The sequence below is a fragment of the Nelumbo lutea genome, chromosome 4 (genome assembly GCF_056320005.1).
Source record: "Nelumbo lutea isolate HS-2025 chromosome 4, American lotus-T2T, whole genome shotgun sequence".
Lineage (NCBI taxonomy): Eukaryota > Viridiplantae > Streptophyta > Magnoliopsida > Proteales > Nelumbonaceae > Nelumbo > Nelumbo lutea.
In genome coordinates, this window is record NC_142687.1 from 49,221,491 (window position 1) to 49,248,771 (window position 27,281).

Here is a 27,281-nt window from a genome sequence, read left to right on the forward strand (position 1 = left end):
TATAATTGTTTTTTTTTTGTTTTTAATAAATATTTTAAAGTTATCACATAATTTTGCTATAATATTTAAACAATTATTAAAATATTTAATTCAAACTTTCTTTAGATAGATATAGATGAGTTTTTTAAGTAAAATAAAAATAATAATTATTAATTATTGTTATTGATAAAAATAGTTTTTTTTTAATATAATAAAAAAGAATAAGATAAATTAAAAACTATTATCAATTTAGAATTAATATAAAACTAATAAAAAATTATCAAATAATTATTAGTTTTATAATTAAATTTTATTAATTCAAAACCAACTTAGGTTTCATTGGAAAATAAAATTTTATATAGTTATTTAAATTTCATAAGGAATTTAAATTTAAGAAAAACTTAATATACTTAAATAAATTAACTTTTACTATAATTAATAAAAATATTAATTTTAATTATAGTTTAATTATTTTAATATCAATTTAAATTCCATTTAAAGATAATAAAAATATAAAAAGCTCATTGGTTTTTCTAGAAATCCTATGAAACTCCTAGTGTTTTGACCTTAACAAAAACCTCTTTTATTGTTTTGAAAAAAGGTGCAAATATCTTCCTTTCGTTAGCATTACAAATAAAAAATGTTAATATAATGCATTAATTTTACTTCACTTTAGCCTTTTTACCTTGATTTGTCTAAAAATAGTAAGGAGAATTATTCTTTGAGAGTTGTTTGGTAAGATAAAGTTGAAACTTTAAATTATGTATTATAGTGCATTAACAATGATAAGAGTATTTTGGTAATTTCAATGTCTTTTGAAAAGCCAAGGGAAAGGAGTTATTTGTACTTTTTTTTTTGTCTCAAAACTATAGGATAGTCCTTTGTTAGGGTGAAAACTCAAAGGTGGTTTTTTAATAAAAAATATTTTTCAAAATAATTAATCAAAATTAGCAATAGAATACAAAAAATAATACAAATTTATTTAGAGAAACCAAATTCTCACACCGGTGATGTTAAGCGAATGCGACACCAGAAAAATTGAGATCAATGCTTAAATGCGACGCTGGAATTTTCCCTATTTATAATTTCTAACCTAAAGAAAATCTTGATGTAGAATATCCTATAAAGTTAGGGCTTCTAGTTTTTTTATTGTGCCGAGGAAGGTAAGAGCTTCTGGTTTTCTGATTTTGGGCTGCAGCAACAGAAGTAGGAGAGCAATGATGCTCATGCGGAGTTCCAACGGGATTTGGAGGAGTTGATGCGTGGCCACTTGCCGTTGATTGCGTGGTGGAAGAGTAGAGCTTCTGGTTTTCTGGTTTTTTGATTTTGGGCCGTGGAAACAAAAGTAGGAGAGCAAATGCTCGTGTGGAGTTCCAATAGGGTTTGGAGGAGTTGATGTTGGATTTTAATCTCATAAGAGATTAAATCCAATGGGTTTGATTGGTCAATTACATGAGAAATTGCACCTACACACTTGATTGAAAAATTAGCTTTTCTCTTACAAAACCCAGTTTTGAACTTGTCCCACATTGGAAAATTATAAGCTTTGTTTTTAGTATTTTAATAGGAATTGATTTACACTCCTTAGAAATAGTAGACGAGAGTATGGGGGTTTGATACCGCGTAAGGGTGACTTTGGTTTTGGTGCGATGCTAACTGTTAATCACCATTGATGAGATCAATGGTCACAATTCGATCGAGTGTGATCATGAGGCACAATTCAAATTTAATAGTCATTAATTGTTAACTACTTTTTAAACAGTCACAATGTTTGAAATTGTGACTATTCAAGGTACTTTCTCTAAACCAACACCTACCTTTTCTTCATACCTCTTCATAAACTATTTAAGAAGCATGAAATTGTATCCTGGGAATGGATTTGCATGTAACCCAATAACAAACTCAGTGAAACTGAGTGGGGGCAATTAATGTTCTAAAAACAATGTCTTCAGATGTATCTCAGAGCTTCTCCTCCAAAGTTACAGTGACCCCATTTTCCCAATAGTTGTTGTGTGGTCATTTCACTCATTTGTCATTGGTTGCATGGAGGAAGAGCTTAGCGTCTAGTTTTCTGATTTTGGGCTGCAACAACAGAAGCAAGAGAGCAACGATGTTCGTACGGAGTTCCAATAGGGTTTGGAGGAGTTGATGTGTGGTCATTTGCCATTGGTTGCATAGAGGAAGAGCAGGGCTTCTGGTTTTCTAGTTTTTTTATTTTGGGCCGTGGCAACAGAAGCAGGAGAGAAACAATGCTCGTGCGAAGTTCCAGTGGGGTTTGGAGGAGTTGGTGTGTGGTCATTGTTGTTCCTTCAATCTGCACGTGATGAAGTTGGTTGCAAGCCACACCAAAGATGAAGAGAAGTCAAATATGTTTGTAGTAGTGTTGTGGTCGAGGACTAGATCAGGAAGGTCGAGCAGTGCTTCTTCGTTTGTGGATGGAAACATTGATGAGAATTCTTCTCGGTGTCACCTGACATGATGGTGAGAATTGAGGAATGAGAAATTGGAAATTCTAGTCGGCTCTGCTTGCCCTGGTCTTCAGTTTCAACTTTGCAGTTTGCTGGTTGCTTGTCAAATGTGGTTGCAGTTGCTTTGGCAGCAGCAACATGGATGTCTTTGTGCGATAAGCTGGTTGGACGAGGAAGTGCAGCAATCTCATGGGCTCAGGCTGCCATCTCTGGAGTGGGGAATGTCCCAAGCCATATTCTTGATTTCTTTCTTGGCTCACGGATTTCCGACACCCATTTGCCCCAACTACTTATCCTCACTCCACGATAACTAGGGTGATTCCCGTTGTTACTGCTAGTCTTCTGTTGCCTCCTAGTTTCATTTCCAGTTTTCACTTCTTGGACTACTTCCTTCCTTCTGAGTTATGTTCAATTCCACAAAGGAATTTAGACAAAAAACTGTCGTACTTTGAGCATATTCACAGTCTATCATTCATGACTGCTATTTCTAGAGGAGGGCTTCAAACTTTGGACTTTGGAGAAAGCAAGAGAGAATTTGTTCGCCGCTCACGTGAACAATCCGGTCTCTTTTCTGTCAATTCTTCAAAGAGAATGGGATGGAATGGGTTGCACTTATTACCTTGGTTTCGTCAATAAACGGTTGGGGTTGAGTGAAGCATGCTGGGAATGAAGAGTGGGAGTTAATGCCGAGTAAAACGGTTGGAGTTGAGTGAAGTTTCCTCTCCTCTCTCATTCCTTGAACCTAGATATCACGTGAAAATAGAAAAGGAAAAAGGTAAAACGGCTTAATTTTTTTATAAAGGTTAGTTTTGGTATTACAAAAATGTTTAAACTACACCTGATGTCACGTGATGGTTTTGACCGATGGTGAATTAATGCTGGGTACTGGATTGTCACAAATTAAAAGTTCGGATACTAGATTGTCGCATTTTAAAGTTAGAGTACTAAATTGAAGCTTGGCCTAAAATACAGGGTACTTATTAGGAATTTTCCCTTATTTTTACTAAAAACCAAAAAATGAGTGTGAATAAGTGAACTACCCAAAACGTGCCCAGCGTAGAAATTGTCTCAACAGCTTATCCTATTGGGCCCCAACAGCCAAAGTTAACCCCATTATGGGAGGATAGCGGCTCGGTCTAATTCTAATTCCGTCACAAAGAAAAAATTCATTGATTTGGTCAAAGAACTATCCACCCATACGGTTGAACCGCTGAATCGTTCAAACTGCAAATGGTGGCGGTTCAGACGATTGGGCTTAAATTTTCTTTTCGTGGAGGTCGACCGGGGGGGTATGGCAACGTCCAACTTTATATGACACATTCTGAATTTGCCAAAACCCTAGAGGCTGCAGAGTCGGGAGAGAACAAAGAGGGGGAACGGCGGCCGGCGGCAGTAGAGAAATCAAGGGGGGAATTTCGATTCAATCTTGGGTTGATTCTCGATGGAGATCTGGAACCAGATCTAGTACAGATGCTGATTTTTGCCGATGCCAATGGAATTCCCGGAGAAGAGATGTTTTCAAGAAGCTAGAGGCAGTCAAGGGTTTCAGTTGCAGAGTTGACGAAGGTGGCATCTGGGCGAGCATCAGTGATCAGACTAGCAAGTTGGGGCGTTTCATCTTTGGATTCACAGGTAATTTGCTTTTTAGTTATTGTTTTACAAGAACGCAACTTTTGGTGATGTTTTTGGGGCTTTTGTTCTTAAATTTTAATACGATGCAAGTTTGATCAATGGAACCAATTTTCCCAATTCCATATTTCTAATATGACCTTCTAATTTGCTAGCTCATTCCTCTTTCCGTTAAGTTTTTTCTTGTAAATTTCACAAAAATTTTTGATGGTTGATGAATCCTTGATCCGCCCATCCACTTTCCTGTCATTTCATTGTAATACCATGTACCTCCATCTTCTGAACTGCTCTGGCTCACTTGCATGTTGTGTGAAGTAGGAACCATGAAGGACAACAATTTTCGGAATCATGGAATGGATAAAAAAGTACTGAAATAGTACTGTTTTCTGTTCCTTACATTTTTATGCCTTGCTTGTTGGAACTGTGTGTAATCGAAAATGGTGTATTATAGTGTTGTTGCTACTCTGTTATTTACAGGAATGAAGTCTGGCTGAATTTGATGGCTAGCTTTTTTAATAATCATTTTTATTGAATGATATTCTCATAGTTTAATTTTTAAATTATTTGTTTATCCTATCATGGTCTGACTTTAACCTGGACAGTTGACTGGCTAATCCACCACCCGGAATTGCTTATAAGTTACAAACAGAGCCGACATTACCATCACAATATCATCTGACAGGCTTTGAAAAATTGAGTTTCATTTCCAACCTGAAAATCTGAACTCTCTCTTTTCTTTAGCTGGAGAGGTAAACTCTGTATAAATTCTTCTGGGGCAATGCTTAGGGTTGTTACTCTGTATGTATGCATTCATGTTCAAAAGCGAAGAATCCACATGGAAAAAGCTGGGTGATTTGGTTGAAGGTTATCCACAGGACATCATAAATAGATCATTTAATGAATTTTACAAAAACTTTCTTCTGTTACACGTTTCTTTTCCCTGCTTCCCTGTTTGATTTTCTTTCTTTACTTGATTTGACTCCTTGAGGGTGGGGCTTGGCACAATGGTTGGCTTGCTCCAGTTCAACTCGGGTGACCAGGGGTCAAATCTTGGAAACAGCCTCTCTGTCTATCTGCAGGGGTTGGCTGTGTGAATCTGTACCGCCCCTGACCCCACATTGGCTGGAATCTTGTGCACTGACTGGACTGCCCTTTTTACTTGATTTTTCTCTTCCATACATAACCATATTGTCAGGCTCATTTGCTTGGTCATTTCCTTTTTTTATTTTTGAAGAAGGTAAAGTAAAATTTAAAAGCAATAAAGTACAACAAGTTCCTTGGGGTAGAATAGGGAAAACAAAATCCCCATGCCAAAGGAGAAGATCCCACATTCCCACATTATTTTATAGCATGAACACGTTCTGATTGGAAAAACATTTTGAGGCTGAGACCCAAGATCCCAACTTGCTCATAGCATTCACCTTACTACTTTTTCCATTGAACACTCTCCTGTTTCTCTTGGACCATATTGATCCAATAATAGCTGCAGGAATGGCTTGCCACAAGCATTTGCCTCTGCTCAACCTGGGAATGTACCAGTTTAGTAATAGATCCTAGACAGAACCAGGCATTACCTGATTACAAAGTGTTTGCTTGGTCAATTCTCATGTTTTGGCTCTGCTTGTGGAATGTTATCTCTCTTAATCTCCATTCCATTAATCCTTGATTGTTAAGATCTTCCTTTACTACATGGCCTGTCTAGAAACATAATATTGGAATGGTATTTTCTTATGAACATGTTGTTTCTTGATTGCCAACACTCTGCTACATATAACATAGCTGGCCTTACAACTGTTTTATAGAAATTTCCTTTTAACCTAAGTGGAGTTCACCTATCACATAAAACTCTAGATGCACCCCTCTATTTTGCCCATCACTCTAATTCTATGGATGGCATCCTCGTCAATCTCTCTCTATTTATGAAGTATCAAACCAAGGTACTGAAAAAGCAACCAAGATGCAGGCTACTATATTGACTAAAGACTCACAATAAGAGAAATTCTGGGTGTAGAGACTAGGGTACCACTAGGTTAAGAACCAGGAAATTGGATACCTTGTTGAACTCTTGCCAATCCAAATTCTAGTAGATTATTGGGTTGTGAGAAATCTTCATCTTTTAGGTGATGTTTGGCATCAATGGTGATTTCTTGAAAATCACTGCCATGTTGAAGCCATGTCAGCATTAGAGAAATTGGTGTTGAAATTTCTGTTTGGTTGGCCGATTTTGATGATTTTCAGAAAATCTGCCAAAAAATGGATTCTTGAAATCAGCCCTTTTCAGGATCACCTTTTTTGGCGGTTTCCTGATTTATAGCTGATTCCGAATTTTTATTTTTTGAGGATGACATGTTGAAGCCAATCCAAATTCTAGTAGATTATTGGGTTGTGAGAAATCTTCATCTTTTAGGTGATGTTTGGCATCAATTGTGATTTCTTGAAAATCACTGCCATGTTGAAGCCATGTCAGCATTAGAGAAATTGGTGTTGAAATTTCTGTTTGGTTGGCCGGTTTTGATGATTTTCAGAAAATCTGCCAAAAAATGGATTCTTGAAATCAGCCCTTTTCAGGATCACCTTTTTTGGCGGTTTCCTGATTTATAGCTGATTCCGAATTTTTATTTTTTGAGGATGACATGTAACCCAACATGACATTGAACAATAACTCTAATGCAAAAATAATCGGCCCTTGAGAATCAGTACCAAACAGATTCAAAGCCGATTTCTCAAAAATTGGCTTACATGGCAGAAAAAGATATCAAACAACAAAATTTACCGATTTAAAAAAAAACACTGATTTCAAAAACCACCGATTTTTGAAAAATCAATAAGGAAGAATCATTGATGCCAAACATCACCTTATTGAGGTATATGTTTCTGCTAATTTGGTTGTTTTTCATTGTTAAAACATGAGGAAAAATAGAAAATTAATGCAAAAACAAAAGAAAATCTTATCTCAGGGCATTGTATTTTTTTAGGTACACAGAGATTGGTGCAATTTCTGTAGTTTCATGAGACTAGTGTATAGCTATTGACATGGCAAGCTATTCAGGAAAAGGGGGCCCTCCAAATGGGTCTGTCTATGTTTGTAACCTGCCCCATGGAACTGATGAAAATATGCTAGCTGAGTATTTTGGCACCATTGGGTTGCTAAAGGTAGGGAGTCTGATCAGGTATTTTTTTAATTGACACTTGGTCATTGTTTTTCTAGTCCTTAATATGGATACTTTTACATATAAATATACTGTCTCTTCTGATTATTTTCCTTTTTAACTTCATGCTTCCTAGAAAGACAAAAGGACTGGTCGGCCAAAAATTTGGTTATACCGTGATAAGGTTACTAATGAGCCAAAGGGGGATGCAACCGTTACATATGAAGATCCACATGCAGCATTGGCTGCTGTAGAATGGTTTAACAACAGGGATTTCCATGGTAGTACTATAGGAGTATTCATAGCAGAGTCGAAGTCCAAAGATGATAATACGTATAACTCGGGGAATCAAATGAATCATGGGGAAGATCCAAATTTGACTGGTGATTTTGGTGGGCAAGGAGAAGATGGTAGGGATGTGAATGGGGGTGGAGGAAGAGGTAGAGGTCGAGGTGATGCTTCAGGGAAAGCATGGCAACAAGAAGGAGACTGGCTGTGCCCGAATACAAGGTCTGTGATGTGATATTGGTGAGCAGCTCTTTCTTGCACTTTATATTTTTCCACTTTCATCCATTTTTGTTAGGATAAGCATGTACAAGGCTTTCTCATGCTATGTTTTGGTAGCAGTTGCTCCAATGTAAACTTTGCTTTTCGTGGGGTTTGTAACCGTTGTGGAAGTGCTCGACCTGCTGGTTCTTCTGGGGGTGGTGCAGGCGCTGGTGGTCGAGGGAAAGGCCGTGGTAACAATGACTCTAGTGGTCGTGGTCGTACAGTTGGTGGTCCTACAGGGCTTTTTGGTCCCAATGATTGGCCTTGTCCAATGTAAGACTATATTGTTTTGTTTAAGTTTCTTAGCTTCACATCTTTCATCTGGGGATTTTTGGAAGATTTAGAAGTTCGGTTCATGCTTAGATAATAGGGAAAAATGGTCCATGTGCGTTATTACCATGCCAAGATGAGAATCATTCTACCATGTGTTTGAAATATGTCAGACCTTGTTGTAATTTGACTTCATTAACATATTCTTGTTAACACCTGCACTTTCATGATAAATTATAATGTAGTTAATGAGAAAACACTGTATGTATCTTTTGAGAGGGGGGTTGCTTTTAGGACTTGGCTATTCCAAGGACTTTTATACCTATGCTAAGGGCTATTTTGTTCATCATACAGATGGGGACCTGCTCATGTGCTTAGGGCACCATTGGATTCCTCTCCCCCACCCCACCATCTCATAAAGGGCTGTTTCTTTTTCAAGAAGTGATATTAATTACTATACTAATTCAGTTGAATTTTTAAATTGAAGTCTTGTTAGCTTTGGGTTTGTTTTAGTAGGTCTTTGTATTTTTAAATTGAAGTCTTGTATTTTTCCTATTTAGTATCCACAACTATCAAAAGTATTATAAATGAGAAATGCTATGAAACCCCCTGCAAACCAGAAGTGAATGAAATGCAGGATGTGGGGTGGGGAATAATACACAGTCGATTGATGGGAAACCATAAATATCACATGTTATCATACTAATTACCGAAAATACAATTTCATGGTAGTGGCAAAAAACAATCTCATAATTGCAGTAGAGGACTTGGAGCCAATGTTCTGAAAATTGCAAGCATATCATAAATCATTTGGAAAATAACTTTACCCCATTTTGAGTTGTAGAAATTTGTCAAAAATTAAAAACATAAATAAATTCTAAAAACTGAAATACATATTGGAAAATAACTTTACCCCATTTTTATCCATTTATCATAAATGTACATTGACAGGATTTACCACTTGTACAATGTAAGATGATATAATTAAGTTTTTCTTGAAAGTCAGTTAACTCACATACAATGGCTCTTTAACCTTGTATAATAGAAAGTAAACTCAATAAGGTTTCTAAATAGGTCTTCAATAACTTAAATAATTGTTAATAGAGTATGGATTTTTAAAACAAATGACGCTTGGGAAATATTAAAAAACAAAGGAATGACAAGATATAGAGCTGTCTACTTGGTGAAAAGTGAAAACTACTCTTATTAAAGTATAAAGATGCTTCTAACCTCTTTGTTTGGTAAGTCCTTGAGGGGGAAGTTTTCTTGCCTTGCTTTCATCACTTTTCGCTTCAACATTTGATACTCCTAAGTTGGTACAGTAGCTTTTCCTAATATGTAGGTAAAGATGAATTTAGGGCTTTGTTGAGTTAGGAGTTCTAATATTGCAGTTGTCTATTTTTTGATGAATAATAATTCCTTTTATTACTAATTATAAAATGTATGAATTACATACACTTTAGATAACCTAACTGCTCCTTGTTTGGCTAATGCATCAGCCATGCAGTTAGTCGACCTTTGCATCTATTGGGTTTTCACTATAATGTTCTAATTCAGTCACTTGAACTTCTTAAGTTCATTTCTATATGATGACATAGTTCTTTCATTATTTTGCAACCAACCAATTACCACCTTTGAGTCACCCCCTATGTTTAAGTGACTCGATTTCATGTCATTTTCTTGTTGAACTCCCTAAATTACAGCCATAAGTTCTGCCCTTATAGAATTTCCCACTCCAATTGGATTGGAGAATATTGCAACTACATGATCTTCATCTCTAAAGATGTCTAACCTTGGAGGTCCTTGATTCCCAAGACTACTACCATTGAAGTTAAGTTTTATCAAGCCCTTCTCTGGTGGTGTCCGATCCCCTATGAATCTAATATTTTTTAATGAGGTTCCAACCACCTTCTCCCATTTCCTAATAGATTCATATGTTGAGAATGGTGAAAACACATCCAGCAATTTAATCCAAAGTGCTACCCTAGTTGTGATTCACTTAATTATTGCCTCCTTACTTCTCTCCTGCTTAAAAATTCTTGCAGTTCTCTCCTCAAAATAGCCAAATAATTCTTGTTTTAGTGCACCTCTGCATAATTCTCCTCTTCTATGGCTAAATGGACATTTAAGAAGAGAATAAGCTAGCCATACTTGATGGAATGCTTCACCTGCATTCGAATAAAAGGAAAATTCATTCCCAAATACAAGTACAAATGGTTATGTATCTTACTTTCACCTCAAGGATTTTGCCTCCTTGATTTGCATATCTAATATTCTAATTACTAAATCAATTTTTAATTAAAAAACTCAAACAATATCCATTTCCTGTTACCCAAAGAAATTGTTTTAGGATTTACTTAATTCTCCAGAGATTATTTTCTTGCTTCCGTATCTGCATAAAAGAGCCATGTGTTCATGTATGGAGTGTTCTCGACTTTTTATGTTTTTTTAGGTACTAGCAAATGTGTATGTGCTTTGCATGTGGCAATTTTAAATGATGATGCTGATAGTCATAATTTGTTTCCATTATTTTTCTACACTTTTTTATACGTAGATGTATAAAAATAATTCTTATTTATCACATTTTTTATTGTTTAATATAATGAATATACAATATTAGAGATGTGCTCAAGTGTTTTCTACAATGTTTTCTTATTTTTCTTATTTTTTGTGTTTTTTATCTTTTCAACTTTTATTATTTTCTACATAGGGTCGACACATTTGACCCAACAGGTTTAACTATTGACCTACCTCCAATGACCAAACAGGAAACCGGTTCCATTTTTGGGTCAATTTTAATTTTGTATTTTATTGCCATAATCAATAAAACAAATATTCTCCATCGTACTTATTTTTCTTTAATATGACTAACATAAAACAGTAAGATGTCCCCAAAATTTTTCTAAAAAATTTATTTACATTTTGTAATTTTTGTTTTTAGTCTTTTTTTATATTTTATTACTAATTATGACATCAAGGGTTGACTCATTTGATCTGAAAGGATGAATTGTTGACTTACCCCAAACAAGAAAACAATTTCTCTTTTGGGTTAGTTTTAAATTTTGTATTTCATTTTCATTAGCAATAATCCAAGTCTTATTTACCATATTATCTTTCTTTAATATGATTAACATAAAGATAGACACGATTATCTAAAAAAACATAAAGATAGACACGTTGGCTGACATGGCATAGTTGATAGATGATTCCAGAAGCCCTTCACTTAAGAAAAGTGGAGAAAAATATAAATAGCATTCATTCTCTTGCTGGGGGGGAGGGCAATGACTCTCTCCTCCCTCTCCTTCTCTCACCTTCTCTTTGGGGAAAATCACTGGAACTATGTCCAACTTCATCTCTTTCTGAATGGTATGTTGCGCAATGCCATTAGGGGTCCATTCATTTTCGTTCCTCCCCAACCAAATTCAGCCATCTTTGCTTGGACTATTAGAGAACCTCCACTACTGCTGCTCCATGTTGAAATGCCATGTATTCACCAAAAGTCAAAGCAATATTCATAAGTCAAATATACCATTCAATTGAGACATTTTAACAATCTTTTATCAAATGGCTCATAGGATATATATTTTTTAAATTTATGTAGTCTAAGTGATCTTAATTTTTATTTTAAAGTATAAGAACTCCTGGAAAATAAAAAGATATTGAAGCATAAAATAGAAATAGATGCAGTAAATATGAGAGTTCCAAATTTATTAATAATTGTTCTGTGCATTATTTTTTTTATAGAATGAGTTGGCCAATTAAAACATGTTGAGCATGTTTTAAAGCACCCTTTTAGCTTCATTAGATGCATACATGTGCACCTTGGCATGGCCCTATTGGCATGAGGTAGTGTCTTTTCTAAATTACTTGAGGTATTGCAATTTGGTGATCCCCCAAAAAACTAGTTGTCTAGTTGTCACCTAGACAACTATGTCTGAAACCTGATTCTTTTTCTATTGAATTTCCTATTTGAATGTTTTTATTTTTATGCCTTGGAACTATAAAACCATGTGCTGTTTTAAATCATGCCACATTAAAACCATAATGAAATTGCATTCAGGATAAGAAATGTTATTAAAACCACTTCACTAGATAAGTTTTTTGAATTGGAAACATTATGTTTTCATGTTTCCTGATCCAGTATATATCAGTGGAATTCTTCTTGGTGAATGTTTTAATTTCAAACTAGTTTTTTGACACCCTCAAAGACTCAAAAGGTAGGCCATTGTATTTGAAGCTTTGCTATCCTTTCTGAAGGTCTAGTTTTCTCACTTGTTGAAATTAGAGCATTATTAATCAGGATTATTGTGCGAGGATACTTTTGGGATAATCTAATAGTTTAATTTCCGGTGTGATGAATACTTCTGTATTTACTTCCATGTCTTATTTTTGTTTCAGGTGTGGCAATATCAATTGGGCAAAACGTACAAAATGCAACATCTGTAATACCAATAAGCCTGGCCACAATGAAGGGGGTGTAAGGTGATAAACTGTTACTAACTTTGATTTATCTAAAACTGGAATTTCAATTTCTGGGAGTAGCCTATTGAATATGTGTTGTGTATGCTTATTGTTTTTAATGTTTTAAAGCCTTTAAATACTAGTAACTAGTGTAGTATTTGGTTCTATTTCGAAATCCTTCATGGGGCCCAAGTTGGTGTGTGTGGCATATGAAACGTTTTATGAATGAAAACAGGTATATCAACCATGGACGGGTATTAAGGTGAGATACTGCCCTTACTCAAGGGTTTCTGGTTGATGTGTTTATTTGACATCCAATTTGCAGGTGGTAATCTGGGTGATGGGTGTTGGGGGATACTGGCAAATAGTGGCATCCTACTATAGAAGCTACTATCTTGCCACTAGAGTGAATATTTAATTCACTTGGATTATGATATCTGTAAATACCTTAACATGATGTCCTAGCCAGATGAAGAGTGGATACTGGGTAGAGCAGAAATATGTTAGGGAATAGTGGTTCCATAGAGACTATCACATTATATATAGTTCTTGTTCAAGTATCAAGATGATTTTAGTGGAAGACTAAAGTTTGGCCTATTAGTTGTGCTTGCCAATATTTGAATATGAATACATTGCTTTGCCACTGGTTAAAAAGGGAGGAAACAAAATTTCTGATAAAAAAGCTGTATCTTCTATACATCATTTGATCCCGGCTGATATTTCTCCTGCAACTCTATGTTTATGATAAACAATGGTTTTTCCCCTTAATGCCCTTTTCCAGCCAACTATGTTGAGCCAATAGATGTCTTTTTCCTACATCAGCCTTTTTTTGTGCCTTTTTTTGTTTTTTTTTTGTTTTTTTTTTTGTTTTTTTTTTATGGGGATATTTGAACTCCAGTTACTGCATTCGTATTCTCTTGAGTTTTTGCATATTTTTCATTCTTAAGTAATACTTTCCTCTAAATATTAAGAATATTCTGTGTTCTTTGAAAGAGGAGTTAAATCTTCTATGTTCTAACCAGCTGATATTTCTCCTGCAACTCTATGTAAATGATAAACAATAGTTTTTCCCCTTAATGCCCTTTTCCTGCCAACTATGTTGAGCCAATAGATGTCTTTTTCCTGGGGGAGAAGCTGAACTAGGAGATTACATGGAGTTCGAGGAGATAACAACCTGGAGAAGACTTCAAAGAGCTGAGGCAAAAACAATCCTATTTGAGAGACGTAAAGTGAAAGGGAAGATCACACTGAAGATCAGGGAGTTGCGGAAGGCCATGGTTATTCTGGTTGGGACTGCTGTGGTTGAATGGTTCAGAAATTTCGTGGAAAAGGCACTTCAAACAGACACAGAAGCAGAATGGGAAAGTTCCAAAGGAGGTGATCGAAGGTACTTTGTTGAAAGAAGTTGGAACAAAAGGGAAGGTTCTTGGTGTTGGTTGAATACTTCGGAAGAGGGAAACAGCTGGTATGTATTCCCAAAGGAAAAAATGGATCAAGTTGGAGTGAGACTAAAAATTTGTTACTTTCTTGGAAGAAACAAAGTAAAAGATGGGTGGTAAAGCAGGGGTGTGGAGAAACAAGTGAATCTTACCCTGAAAAGGAGGAACAAACTGAAAGTCATCTCTTGGTGAATGGTCTTGGTATTGATAAGGTGGCTTAGAAATTACAATACATAAAAGGTAGTTTGGGAAAAGAAATTGGTGGTTGAAGTTATAAAGAAACTAGAAAACTGAAGGCTTTATAGCAGAAGACTTGGTTAGAAATTTGAAGGTAAAAGGACCAATACTGTTTACACCTTTTGAAGATCGTAAAGCTCTTTTAGATTTGTTAGGAGAAGAGCTAGATATCAGTGCCTTCAGTCTAATATTGAAGACAAGGGCGGCTACAGTGATGAGATGGTCCCCTAGCTCCAACTCTAAAGATTTTTCAGTGGAGGATGGTGTAACCATTCGGATTGTTGGGCTCCCTTTCCACCTATGGAAGTGGGAGATCTTCCAGTCGATTGCCTCTTTGTGTAAGGCAAAACTTGAAAGTGTTTTTTGCTTAAGATCTTCGTTCAGTGGCTTTGAGAATGAACAGAGTGAAACCTGAAGAAATCCCAAGAAAGGTTCAGGTGCTAGCTGATGATGTTTTCTACTCAGCATGGATCTTGACCTCCATTGTAGCAGCTCTGTGGAGGGATTCCAGGAGAGTGGAAGACGAAGAGCTTGAAGATGAATACCTATGTGGGTCGCAGAGGTTGTCTGAATTCAAACTAGCTGAAATTTACTCAGAAATGGAAATTTTGGGGTTGCAGAACGCAAAAGGAAGGTACTATTAAAGTGGAAAAGTTGAGGCATGCACGCAAAGATAGACCATTCGACTGTTGCATGACTTACACAGGTTCTGATAAGGGGAGAAAATGCAAAGATGAATGTAAAGGCTCTCATGTTAGTGTGGCTGACACATGTACTGCAACTAAACAAAAAAAAGGTGTTTCAGCAAATGGGCTTTCAAATGGAATGGATCAGTGCCCAACTTAGAGCTAAGATCTACTGCAACTAACTTTCATCCTAAGGTGTGTTCGATTAATGAAGGAGCTGGGCCTTTGAAGAATTCAGAACAAGTTAAATCTGGGCCTAAACTGAAACAAGGTGTTTCAGTAAATGGGCTTTCAAATGGACCAGGGCCCAACTTTGAGCTAAGGTACATGCTCCTTTAACCGATCATGTGATGAGAGAGGCAATGAAAATAGGAGATGATAAAACATGTCTATCATCGTACCAAGCTCAGCCCTGTTCAAAGGTTCCCACTGTTAATGCTGCAGAAAAGCTGTCTTGGAGGCTGGGGCTGGTTACCTACTCCACCAGCCCTGAACGACCAAATCTGAGCTATAGCTGAAGCAAAGAGGAAGAGGATGAGTTTGATTCAGATTGGGTAAATTGTGAAAGGTAAAAGACTGATGAGGAAATTTCTAGAGGTTCCAGTATAGGCAGCATCAAAAGTAGGTGTGGCAAATTTTTAATGGAGGAAATGGAAATGGGAACAAGACTTCTGTTCGAACCTTCTTCACCGGCCCCCATTGGACTTCCTTTGGACTCTCAGAAGAGCTATGGATCAATAGTTCCTCACCTGGGCGAGGATAATATCTCGGTTAAAGATGGAACAGATCATGTACTTGTCCAGAGACAAAGCCAAGTTGTTAATAGAGTGTCTCCCTCCTCTCTGCAATCAGCAAGCAAATCTACAAATCTATCCCCCTCCCTGGCTTGTGCTTTAAAGGTTGGTTTGGAGGAGAACCCCCGATTTAAAAGCCCTTTAGTCCAGTCTTCTGCGGAACTTAGTGCAGATCCTTCAAAGCCTGGAATGTTGTGCCAATCCTCTTTGGTTTCTTCTTGTGACTCGACTAATGCCAATCCTCTTTGGTTTCTTCTTGTGACTCGATTAATCCTCCTCTTTCTCCTGTTGTATTGTCTGTCCAGCCTGCAGGTGTTTCCAGGTCCTGCCCAACAGCTACCATTCCTAGTGACTCTGTGGGAGTAACAGAAGAGATAGGGGATGGTGAGGCTGTAGAAGGGTCTAAGGAGGAAGGGGAGCAAATCTGGGAATTAATAGTGATCCTTTTCGAGCAGTCGGTAGAGGTGAAAATTCATTCTAGGTTGGGATTAGAAGAGGGGGCTGAACTTATTGGGGCTACGTCTAAGGAAAAGGAGAGGGAGATTAATAAGAGTGCTGCTGGAACTAAAAAGGCAATTAAAAAAATTATCAAGGATCAGAAAAAAGGACAAGAAGTAACTCAGATAAAAGCTCCATACAAGGGGGAGAGATAATTCTAAAAGAAGAAAAAAAGATGAGTTAAGTCGAAAGACTTAGGTGTGGTGTGGATTATGAAAGAGGAGGCATAGGAAGGAAGGAGAGGAAGTAGGGTTAAATTAAGCTGAGTCTTTGGGCCTTTTTGCTTATTTTTCCATGAAGATAATTAGTTGGAATGTGAGGGGATTGGGGAGTTCAAGAAAAAGAAGTGTAGGGAAGTCCTTTTGAAAGAGAAATCGGCCATTGTTTTAATTCAAGAGTCAAAGCTGATAGAGGTGGATAGAAGATGGGTGGGGAGTGTATGGTCAGCTAGAGGGTTAAGCTGGGTGTTTACACAATCATGGGGAGCATCAGGAGGCATCATTACAATATGGAAGAATGCAGAGATGGACTGTATTGAAGAACTAATTGGAAATTTTACAATAACAATCAAATTGAGAAGGAAAGAGGATGGTTTTGAGTGGGCCTTAACCAACGTATATGGACCTAACACGTATAGGGAGAGGGATGATTTTTGGGAGGAGCTTGCAGCCATTAGGTGTCTTTGGAATGGCCCGTGGTGTTTGGGAGGTGATTTTAATGTCATAAGATTCCTAAATGATACTACCAATCCAAACCATAGGGTCACCTCAAGCATGAGAAAGTTCAACCTATTTGTGGACTCATATGAACTGAGAGAGCTACCCATGTTGCAAGCAAGCTTCACTTGGTCCAATGTCCAAGAAAAACCCCTATGTTGTAAATTAGATTCTTATTCTCTTCAGATTTTGAATTTACGTGGAGGGGACTGGTAGTAAGGTCTCTCCCTAGACCTACCTTAGATCATTGTCCAGTTAGGTTGTCCCAAGAAAACTTGGGAGGGGGGCCATGTCCTTTCCAGTTTGAGAACATGTGGTTGCTTCATCTTGATTTTATAAAAAAAGTTCAACTGTGGTGGGAAGAAGACCAAGTGGATTTCATGTAGAAAGAGTACAAGTTTTATAAAAAGCTACATGCCCTGAAAGCTAGAATCGAAGCCTGGAATAAGGAGGAAATTGGAAGTGTGGAAGAAAGAAGTGAGTGGATTGCCAATAGGTTTCAAGAAATTGATGGAGGTGAGACAAAGAGGAGATTGATAGTAGGATAGAGGGAAGAGCATTGAAAGATGAAACAAGAGTTGCAGGAAATCATAAGAGGAGATAAGTTGGAGACAAAAATCTAGGTGTAAGTGATTGAAGGAGGGAGACAGGAATACCAAATTTTTTCATACCTTAGCAAATGGAAGGAAGAGGAAGAATTTTGTGGGGAGGTTGGAATGGAATGGGGAAGTGATTACAAGTGAGGAGGAGATAGCAAGATCTTTTGTAGAGCATTTCATGTCCATTTATGACAGCCCAAAAAGAGAGAGAAGAAATTCTTGACCTTGATTGACTTCCAGGGAATAGAGTTTTGATGGATCGGCTAGAAAAGTATTTTGAGGTCCAAGAAGTAGAAAATGCTATTTTTTTTCAATGTAAAGATCTAAAGCCCCAGGCTCAAATGGTTTCATAATGGCCTTTTTCCAAGATTGCTGGGATATTATAGGTGGTGATTTAATGGAGGTCTTCTTGGAATTCTTTGAGAGATGTAAGATAAATTTAGGTGCCAATGCTACTGTCATAGCATTGATTCCTAAAAAGGTAAATGCAAACCACCCAAAGGATTTTAGGTCCATAAGCCTAATTGGTAGTATGTATAAGGTAATCTCAAAGGTCTTGGCAGAAAGAATAAAAAAGGTACTACCATCCTTGATTTCTCTGAACCAAGGGGCGTTTGTCTTAGGAAGACATATTATTGATCCTATCCTTATTGCCAATGAATATGTGGATTACAGAAAAAGACAAGGAGAAAATGGCTTGATTTGCAAACTAGACTTGGAGAAGGCCTATGATTTGGTGGATTGGGTTTTTTTTTACTGGAAGTATATAAAATTAGAGGATTTGGAGAGAGGTGGTGCATGTGGGTTGAGGGTTGTATCTCTTCATTCCACTACTCCATTCTAGTTAATGGGGTAGCTAAGGACTTCTTCCCGACAAAGAGAGGTTTAAGACAAGGGGACCTTCTTTCTCCTTTCCTTTTCACCTTGATAGTTGATGTGTTGAGTGTCCAAATTACTAGAGTCGATGCTAGAAATTTGTTTAGAGGGTGGAGAGTAGGGAGGGAGGAAATAGTTGTAACCCACCTTCAATTTGCTGATGACTTGATTCTTTTTTGTGAAGGAGATTCAGAGGAGTTGGAAAATTTAAAGATTTTGGTAGAGAATTTTGAAAAGGTCTCCAACTTGGGAGCAAATTGGAATAAAAGTTGTGTAGGTGGCATCTTTGGCTAGATCTCTAGGTTGCGAGGTAAGTGATTGGCCTCTTAAGTATTTAGGCTTACCTTTGGGAGGAAACCTGAGGTTAGATAGCTTTTGGTACCCATTTTTGGAAAGATTCTCAAAGAGACTACCGGGTTGGAAAAGGAATTACATCTCTTTAGGGTGTAGAATCACTCAAATTAAGTTAACACTTGCAAATTTGCCAGTGTATTTTTTGTCTACCTTCAAATTGCTTGTTAAGATTGCAAACCAGGTTGAAAAAATAATGAGAGATTTTCTGTGGGAACCTGGAGATACTGAAAAGGATCATAGGGTAAAATGGGAAGTGATGTCTAGAAAGAAAGACAAGGGGGGCTTAGGTATTGAAATATTAGAATAAGAAACACAACTTTGTTGGGCAAATGGTTATGGAGGTTTCCTAAGGAGCAATAGAGTTTATGGCATAAGGTGATAAGAAGTATTCATGGAATGGCAGCAAATGGATGGGATGCTAGACTCGACCCAAGGGCTTCACGCTTTTCCTAGTGGACAGATATTGTTGGTATCCTGCTTGTCTTCTCTCCTTTCATCATGTATGTTGCTTGCATGGGTAATAAGATTCTTTTTTGGGAGGACTTGTGGATTGGGGAATCTCCCCTTAAGGATAAATTCCCGAACCTATATTCCCTTTTTTGAAAAAGTTTTAATTTATCTCTTCTTTTTGTGTTTCTAGGGATTCTTGGGATTTGGGACTAAGGAGAGGTTTGAGGGACTCAGAAGTGGGTTTGGTAGATGATCTTTTTTCTCTTCTAAGCTCAGTTTTTCTAGACCACTCCTCTCTCGACAATAGAATTTGGATTGAAACTTCTACAGGTAGGTTTTCTTGTTCTTTGTTTTTCAATGCTATGGTCCTTCCTTTTAACTCGGTTACCTCCTTTTCCGATAAAGAAGTAAGAAGCACCCCGGTACCCCCAAAAGTAAGGACTTTTTGTTGGGAAGTGGGTCTCCAAAAAATCAATACCTTGGAAGTGCTTCAAAGAAAGACCAAATTGGTGCTTGTCCCCTCATGTCTGTAGCCTTTCCTTGAGGAATGGTGAGACGGTGAATCACCTGTTAATTTCTTGTTCTTTTAGTGCTCTAATTTTGGATTGGTTCTCCTCTCTCTTTGACTGTAGGTGGACTCCCCCTACAAGCATAGCGGAATTATTTGACCCTAGCCTTTTTCGACAACCAAAGAAGAAAGGAAGGGTGGTGTGGAGAACCGCGAGGGCAACTATCTTGTGGGCAGTGTGGGAAGAGAGAAATAATAGAATTTTCCAAGGGAAAGAAAAATCAGCTCCTGAAGTTATTGAAGGGTTCACCATCAAGACAGTACATTGGCTGAAAACTCTTGACTTGTTCAAGGATGTCTCCATAGATGATTTGACTAGAGGCTGGAGTATTTTAGCATGGTCTTCTACTTCATCACCTACCATACAAGCAGTTTGGTCCCCTCCTTTTCAATGTAATGTCAAACTGAACTTTGATTGCAGCTCTCTTGGGAACCCTAGACCTTATGGAATATAGGTTGTATTTAGAGTTGCAGAAGGAAAAATCCTAGCTATGTATTCTGGTCCAAAAGGTTTGGAGGACTCGCTTAGAGCTAAAGTGTTGGCTCTCCTCCAGGGGCTCAGATTGGCCAAGCAATTGGGCTTTCAACAGTGAGAAGTGGAGGGTGATTCAAAATTAGTAGTAGGTTGGCTGCAATCAAATGGTTTGGGAATGTGGTCCCTTAGACAACCTGTAAGGGAATTATTGAACCTCACATGGGAGCTGGGTGCACAAGTTTATTGGTCTAGGAGGTCGGCAAATGCTTTAGCTGACAACCTAGCAAAGCAAGGAGTGATTTTGGAGGTTTTGTTTTGGGCAGTGTTGTAAATTATTTTTTTGTTCAAGGGTCACCTTTCACTTTAGAAGGTGACATTTCTTCTTCTGGTTTTATCTAATGAAAGTTACCGTTTCCTATAAAAAAAGATGTCTTTTTCTACAGCAACCTTTTTTTTTGTTTTATTTTCATGGGGATATTTTCATTCTTAAGTAATATTTTCCTCTAAATGTTAAAGAACATTCTGTGTTCCTTGAAAGAGGTGTTAAATCTTCTAATTTTTAATCTTGCATTATAGGATTTAAACTTGTATATGTTGTATGTAGCAAAATAGGTCATATGAGAGTTCAAAGGGAAAGGACAAGATGCTAAGGAAACTTGAAGGAAGCAAAAATTTAGCAAGTAAACCCAAATTTGAGGCATTATGAACTAGTTACTAAAGAGAGAGAAAATGGAAATTAATAAGTTTGCAAAGATAAAAGAAAGAAAGGATTATGGTGGATGTTGGAAATCAACTATGGAAGCTATCTTTTTATTGAGGTGATTGCCCATAGAGGGATATTATGTTGGCCTTTGGAAAACAGAGGGTTATCAAATAAGTATGTTGTCCTAATTATAGACATGTATAATGGTGAAATAAACTGTTTTAGAACACTTGAAGTAATTTTAGAGTTATCTGTTATAATAGGATTTCACCAAGGTTTAGCACTTGATCCTTGTTTGTTTGCAATAATCATTGCTAAATTGATTAAACATATCGAGGAAGCAGAATGGTGTATGTTCTTTACTAATGACATAGTATTAATTGATGACTTTGGAGAGGGATAGATTGTGGGATGAAGTTATAGCTAACATCCATGGTAGATTGGAGTCTGGTCCTGTCTGGATGGGATGCAGCATGCAGGTGTGTCTTGACGGGCTACTCTTTCTTCACCTTGTAAGGCGATATTCTTCATCAGTTTCTTGGTTTCATCAGGTATGATGTGGATACTGCCAAGTTTTGGGAGGATGTTTGGGTTGGCTCTTATGCCCCCAAGGATCTATTGCCTTCTTTGTAGTCTTTATCCTTGTATAAAAACAAGTTGTCTCAGGTTTTATTGCTCATATTTTTCCTTTGGGTCACAATTAGCACTTTGGTTTCTAAAGAGGGTTGAGGGATGCCAAACTAATTTGTTTTATTGGGTTGTTGCAACTTCTTGATTTTGTTTGCTTGGGTTCTTCTAAACTGGATAGGGGCATATTTGGATTCCCCACCCTAAAGGTTGCTTTTCTTTTGCCTCGTTTTTCAAGTCTCTTTGTCTTCTCCCCCTTAGCTTTTCCTTGCAAAGGAAGTTTAGTGTGGTCTGTTCCACTCAAAATAGGAGCTTTCTGCTGGTAAGTGTATCATGGGAGGGTTAACACTTTGGGCATGTTACAAAAAGGTTCGTGTATTTGTCCCCAAATTGGTGCATTTTTTTTTAATATAAATGAAGAGAATTATTACCACTTACTAATATATTGTCCTTTGTTTCAGATATTTGTGAATGGTTTTTCTCTTTGTTTTGGTGCAAGTGGACCATGTCAATAACAGTGGATAAGCTTTTTGACCCTTTGGCCATTGTTTGGCCCAAAAGAAATGGAAGGGTTATGTAAAATATAAAAGCATTTGTAATATTGTTCTCAGGGGTATGCGTTTGATGCCCATTGTGCCTCCGCCCAAGTGTGCACCTTTTTAAATTTTTACGCTTTTTTTTTGGTTTTTTGAACCTAATGGTTGGGTCAAGGCCTCAGGGGCATGCGCTTGATGTGCCTTATGCCTCCGCCCAACTGTGCACCTTTTTAAATTTTTACGAGTAAAGATTATCTCAATATAGCTTACATAAATGTAACTTTTATATTTCCCAATTCAACGAGTAAAGAATAATAAAAAAATAAAAGTTTAAATTAGTTATTAAATTATACATATATAGTAATTTATATAAATATAAAATATTTAATTTATTAATTATAAACTTTACGTAATTATCTCAATATAGCTTACATAAGTGTAACTTTTATACTGCCCAATTCAACGACTGATTGTTTATCAAAAGAAGGGGTTGGATCATTTCTTTTGGGTCAAGTTGTAATTTGCATGGTTGTGGAGAGGCATAGGCCTATGTAAAATCTGAAAAATATTGGATGGTTAGTTGAGGCTGACCATCTTGTTGCTAATCTTCTACATTTTAATTCCTACTAAGCAATAGAACTGTTACTGTTACTAATATAAAACATTATGTAATTATATATGATATCCATATACATACATACATACATACATACATATTAAACAAAAGGCTTCTTAAAATATTGAGCATATCTATCATCATATTAAACAAAAGGTATGGTAAATGATAATTTTGTTATTAATATCTATCATCATATTAAACAAAAGGCTAAAGAAAGAGAACACAAAAACTTTGGTATGTCATAGGATTCTTTCTTGGTCAATTTTGTTTAACTTGACCTGTGCATTGCATGGGTCCAATGACTAGTTCACATATACAATGATCATGAGCTTAGCCTGCAGGTGTTTATGATACAAAACTCTAATGCAGTGTTTCAAAAACGGACTTGTGATGTCATGTAGTATTCATTTATGACATTACAGGTTGATCCATTCAACCTAGATGGTTGAATTGCTGAACTGTAAACAGATCAATTGGTATCATAAAAGTGGTTACCAGCTGGTATTCATCAAAATTCACCCAGGGAGGGGGTCAAGGTTCTTCTGGTATCATGCACTTTCAGTATCCCCACATGCATAGATGCATGTGTATAGATATAGGTGTTATTAAAAAAGTTTAATCCTAAATTATTTAATTTGTATCCATGACCCGGTGTTTGGGTCAATTGGGATGACTGTTCAACTGCCTGGGTTGCTTGGTCTTTGACCAAGTTAAATATTTTTTGAGTAAAGGCAGGTTAGTGGCTACCCAAAGTTGGTATTGTAATCAGATGATGGGTCCAATGTTCTGACTGGCCTGGCCAAAATTGGGTTGAAGAGACTGCTGTAATGCATCATAGTGAATGCAATCAGGTGTAAATGCAATCAGGTGTAAAGTGCATACATGATGAATGCAAATCTGTTTCAGCATTGCCCTTGTATTTGTACTCACATTGTTTGCTTGCTGTATGAGAGTGCTAGTTTGGGTTGTTTACATTAACATTCAGACAGTGCAGATGCGTATGGGCTGCCATTTGTTGGACAATCTGGGAAGAATGGAACTCATGGATTTTTTCTGGAAAGGAAAGGAGTAAAGAGGCCATAATTGAAGCAGTAACTACAGATATGTTGGTTAGAAGTTGGAAGTGTCCAATTCAGCACCAGTCCAAATGAAAAATAGCCCCCTTTGGTCTACACCAGCTTCTAGATTTATTAAATTGAACTTTGATGGGAGCGGTGAGGGTAACCTGGGGCCTTCAGGTATTGGAGGAATGTTTAGAGGTGAAGAATGGAAAGTCTTAGTGTTGTATTCTGGGCCTATTGGGGTGGGTGATTCTCTTGGAGCTGAGGTTATAGCAGTACTGGAAGGGTTAAAGAAGGCTAAGGAATTGAATCTACAGAAGTTAGTTGTTCGAGACTCAAAAGTGGTTATAGAATGGTTAACTCAGGATGTAGAGATTCTACTCCTATGGGTGAAGAGAAGTACCAACTCATTTGCAGATACACTTGATAAACATGGGGTGGGAAGGGAGCAAATGTTCTGGGCTGTGTTGTAATTTGTTTATTGTTTTTCTTGGGAGGGTTAAGTGAGTTTACCTCTCCCACTAACTTCATTTTGTACCTTGCTTTATTTTCTTTATTAATAAAAAGGTTCTGTTATTGATAAAAGAACATTCAGACAGTGTAGAGATTCAACTCAGGGTGTAGAGATTCAGCTCCAATGGGTGAAGAGAAGTGCCAACTCATTTGCAGATACGCTTGATAAACATGGGTTGGGAAGGGAGCAAATGTTCTGGGCTTGTAATTTATTTCTTGTTTTTCTTGGGAGGGTTAAGAGAGTTTACCTCTCCCACTAACTTTGTGTTGTACCTTGCTTTATTTTCTTTATTAATAAAAATTTCTGCTCTGTTATTGATAAAAGAACATTCAGACAGTGCAGTTTGGGTGAGTGCAATAGCAGCAATTGCAACAAAACAATAGAAAAAGTTTGCATGTTTGGCTTGTTTACATAGACCGTCAGACAGTGCGAAGTTTGTGTTCATATTTTGTAAGTAAACTTCGCATCCATTGTAAGAGTGATATGGTTTTTGAAGCACATTTGCATTCTTGTTATTTTGTATGTCAAATGGATGCAAACCTAGACTAGAATGCATATTTCCACTGTTTCAGTCTTTGTACTTGGAGCAATACTGATGCCACCAAATTCCTTAAAACTCTCCTTGACATTGAATAAATATAGTTTGTCTAGTGTCTCATTGCCAACTTGCAATGGCTAAATGGATGATTAGGTCCTATCAATCTTGCTACACAACATACCTTCATAAGTTTTCCCCATTAAGTGGTCTATGGTTGGTCATTATGATTTTTTATTTTGCTGCTGCCCCTGAATGATAAGCAATCTTGGTACCTGAAGTATGAGGTTTTCTTGTTTGCCACCATTTTGATATATAGTTCAAGTAGATTAAATAGCCAAGGTTTCCCTTTCCAAACTCTCTTGTTGATGTTACCTCACTATGATAAAATTTCAGTGTAAAGTATAAACCAACTATATAATCTCTGAATTAGGATCTTATGTAAGCATTGTATTCAAAATAGCTAGTCCGGTTGGACAAATGTATCTATTGGAATAGAATAAGATCCTAGTAATGGAGTTCTAAAAAGTTTGTTAAGCAAATATTTGCATCTTTTAGTGGATAGATGGCTGTCTCTGACAGTTGTCTTCATTTAATAGAGGAGGGCGAGCTGGAGGTTATAAAGAACTTGACGAAGAAGAAATAGAGGAAACAAAACGACGGCGGAGGGAAGCTGAAGAGGTAAGATATTCTTGCTCACACATCCTAGGTTTTCGAATTATTCCTCTGATATTAATATTTTGCTTCAAATTTTAGGATGATGGGGAGTTATATGATGAATTTGGCAATCTCAAGAAGAAGTTTCGTGCCAAAACACAACAAGCTGAAGCTGGACAGGTGCTTCCAGGTGCTGGACGTGCAGGGTGGGAGGTTGAGGAACTAGGTAAGTTTTTTGCCATATTATTTGTTAGTTACCTGAAAAAATAAATAAAATTAGATAAAGCAAAATAAAATTCCAGCCATCTATTTGAAGTCATCGGGATATTTAAAGAACCTGAACCAATGTTCTTTTATTGAAAGAGTCGGATGGCTAGAATCCATGTTTGCCTTGGGAGATTGCCAATGGGAATTCTTTGCACATCAATGTGATTTCCATTTCTTTATTACTGCAACATAGCATAGAGACAAGGCTCAATATAACACAACTTATTTCCAAAAAAGGAAATATAAAATAACTTATTGTAGCATACTGTAGATACATATTGGTTTACCAACTGACGGGTGGGTCAATTGGTACGGCTGCTAGCTCGTTCCACTAGAGTTGGGATCAAATCCTGCTGCGACCAGGGTTGGGGGGTATGTGGTATGGGGGATGGGCAACCCTATTGTGTGAGCCCAATGAGCAAAAAAAAAAAAGATATGGTTTTAAACTTTGTGATACTGAGACTAATATTTGGAAATAGGGACTTCTGTCAAGTTTAAATGGTATTATTGATGTGACATAATGGACAGATGGGGTTGATAAAAAAAGGACAGATGGTATTAACTCGAAATAAAACTTTGAGTATTTGTGCTTTTTGTTGCTCGATTCTGATTTTTTCAGCAGCGAGCATATGGATACTTGGAACCTTGCATAGAGGTGATGCCTTCATGTGTTGATGGTTCGTTTATTTGATGCATTTGGCCTTTGGTCATGTGCACTGGATGACGCACTTGCAGGTGTGACCGAGAGGGACGGTAGAGACAGAAGCAGAGATCGGGGAAGAGACCGTGACGAGAGAGATGGTAGCAAGAGTCGCGAGAGAGATGGTTACATTCATGAGAGAGAGAGGCGTCGGAGCAGGAGCAGGGAGAGAGAAAGGGACCGTGAGAAGGATAGAGGCAAAGACCGGAATAGAGATAGAGACCGAGATTATGATCATGATCGAGGCAAAGAACTTGGGCGGGACAGAGACAGGGACCGGGACCGAGACCGGGACAGAGACCGTCATCGAGAATGGTAGTAAAACCGAATGGGTTCCTCTTCCTTGGATTTTTTTGGTGGTTGAGTCCGAGATTATTAAAGAAAACTAATCCTCTGTTAACCTGGAAGTATTGTCAACTTTTAGTGGAAAGAAAAGTTTATTTTGCTTTACTTAAAACATTTATTTCTTTTTGGTACGTCTGAGGATTCTAAATTCTGTTTCTGCCATACTTATCTGCCATTTATGTATGTACTGCACAACCGAATTTGGGATAGAATCATAGAATCATTTATATGGCGGTTGTGTTCATTTTGCTTTGAAAAAGCCCATAGGCTGATTCATTTACGAAAGCATCATTAAAGCGGAATCCGTCTGGGAATGTTTAACTTTAACCCTTAATTCATTTTTTGATAATTTATCCATTCAGAAAATACTTATTTGTGCGTTTATCCATGTTTTTTTATTATTCATATAAATAAATCAATAACGATTTATTATTGAAGGGGGTATTTTTGTCCCATCAAGTGTTGGCAACTTTTTTTCTAAATCGAAAAATTATTTTCTCCCTTTCAAAATTCAAAAAAA

General features: G+C 37.1%; 1 protein-coding gene and 1 pseudogene across 4 annotated transcripts; one reads left to right on the forward strand and one right to left on the reverse strand.

Moving 5' to 3' along the window:
* The first annotated feature begins 2,263 nt into the window (after positions 1 to 2,263).
* On the forward strand, positions 2,264 to 27,005 carry TAF15 (TBP-associated factor 15). Of its 4 annotated transcripts, none has more exons than XM_088985392.1 (8): positions 2,264 to 4,079; positions 7,052 to 7,229; positions 7,362 to 7,735; positions 7,853 to 8,047; positions 12,443 to 12,526; positions 25,392 to 25,473; positions 25,549 to 25,675; positions 26,452 to 27,005. In XM_088985392.1, the coding sequence occupies exons 2-8, from the start codon at positions 7,110 to 7,112 to the stop codon at positions 26,733 to 26,735; spliced, it is 1,266 nt and encodes a 421-aa protein (XP_088841518.1). In that variant the 5' UTR covers positions 2,264 to 4,079; positions 7,052 to 7,109; the 3' UTR covers positions 26,736 to 27,005. The 4 variants fall into 4 exon arrangements, with proteins under 4 accessions (XP_088841518.1, XP_088841521.1, XP_088841520.1 ...); XM_088985395.1 differs by having other exon boundaries at positions 3,699 to 4,079; positions 26,336 to 27,005; XM_088985394.1 differs by having other exon boundaries at positions 3,732 to 4,079; positions 7,126 to 7,229.
* Positions 2,275 to 2,923, reverse strand: LOC148855666 (ethylene-responsive transcription factor ERF035 pseudogene; annotated as a pseudogene).
* Positions 27,006 to 27,281: the final 276 nt, after the last annotated feature.

Coding starts and splice junctions, on each gene's coding strand:
- TAF15 (XM_088985392.1), top strand. CDS start 7,110: ATGGCAAGCTATTCAGGAAAAGGGGGCCCTCCAAATGGGTCTGTCTAT. Junction 7,230..7,361: donor GCACCATTGGGTTGCTAAAG/GTAGGGAGTCTG, acceptor CATGCTTCCTAG/AAAGACAAAAGGACTGGTCG. Junction 25,676..26,451: donor GTGGGAGGTTGAGGAACTAG/GTAAGTTTTTTG, acceptor ACGCACTTGCAG/GTGTGACCGAGAGGGACGGT.